Source organism: Penaeus monodon, chromosome 32, assembly GCF_015228065.2.
Source record: "Penaeus monodon isolate SGIC_2016 chromosome 32, NSTDA_Pmon_1, whole genome shotgun sequence".
NCBI classification, from domain to species: domain Eukaryota; kingdom Metazoa; phylum Arthropoda; class Malacostraca; order Decapoda; family Penaeidae; genus Penaeus; species Penaeus monodon.
Genome location: NC_051417.1, coordinates 10,302,501 through 10,302,862, shown reverse-complemented (window position 1 = coordinate 10,302,862; position 362 = coordinate 10,302,501). Strand labels below are relative to the sequence as shown.

The 362-nt window shown below is 42.0% G+C and overlaps 1 protein-coding gene across 1 annotated transcript in view; it reads right to left on the bottom strand.

Annotated features, from left to right (window-relative positions):
- Positions 1–356, bottom strand: part of LOC119593495 — a gene marked incomplete in the record, with an annotated part of 28,421 nt that extends 28,065 nt beyond the window's left edge. The window contains 1 exon segment of the mRNA XM_037942444.1: positions 305–356. Coding sequence (XP_037798372.1) covers positions 305–321 — 17 coding nt within the window.
- Between the last annotated feature and the right edge of the window lie 6 nt (positions 357–362).

The following is a 362-nucleotide window of genomic DNA, read 5'->3' as shown; positions in this document are numbered from 1 at the left end:
AATCTCGAATAGATCATACTGGGTTGTTGAACATAAGACATCTTGTAAGTAATATTTACATGGTACAATTTAGATCTACAGTATACCCATACTACGCAATGTCACACTTGTCAAATGTTGTGTAACGGCAGAGATGTTTATGAATGTAGTGCAGAAATAAGCTAGGCTCATGACACGATCTTGACTACTTAATACTACTCAACTTGTGCAGTTAATAAGAATACAAGTGCATACTGGCGGTGCTTCAGGTATTCATCTAAATCTCAAAACAACAACAGATACATTTTCCTCCCTCTCGACTGACCTGTCGTGGGTCCTCATGCCCAGTTCCGAGTCGGAGCCGGAGCCCCCGGCCTGAAGGA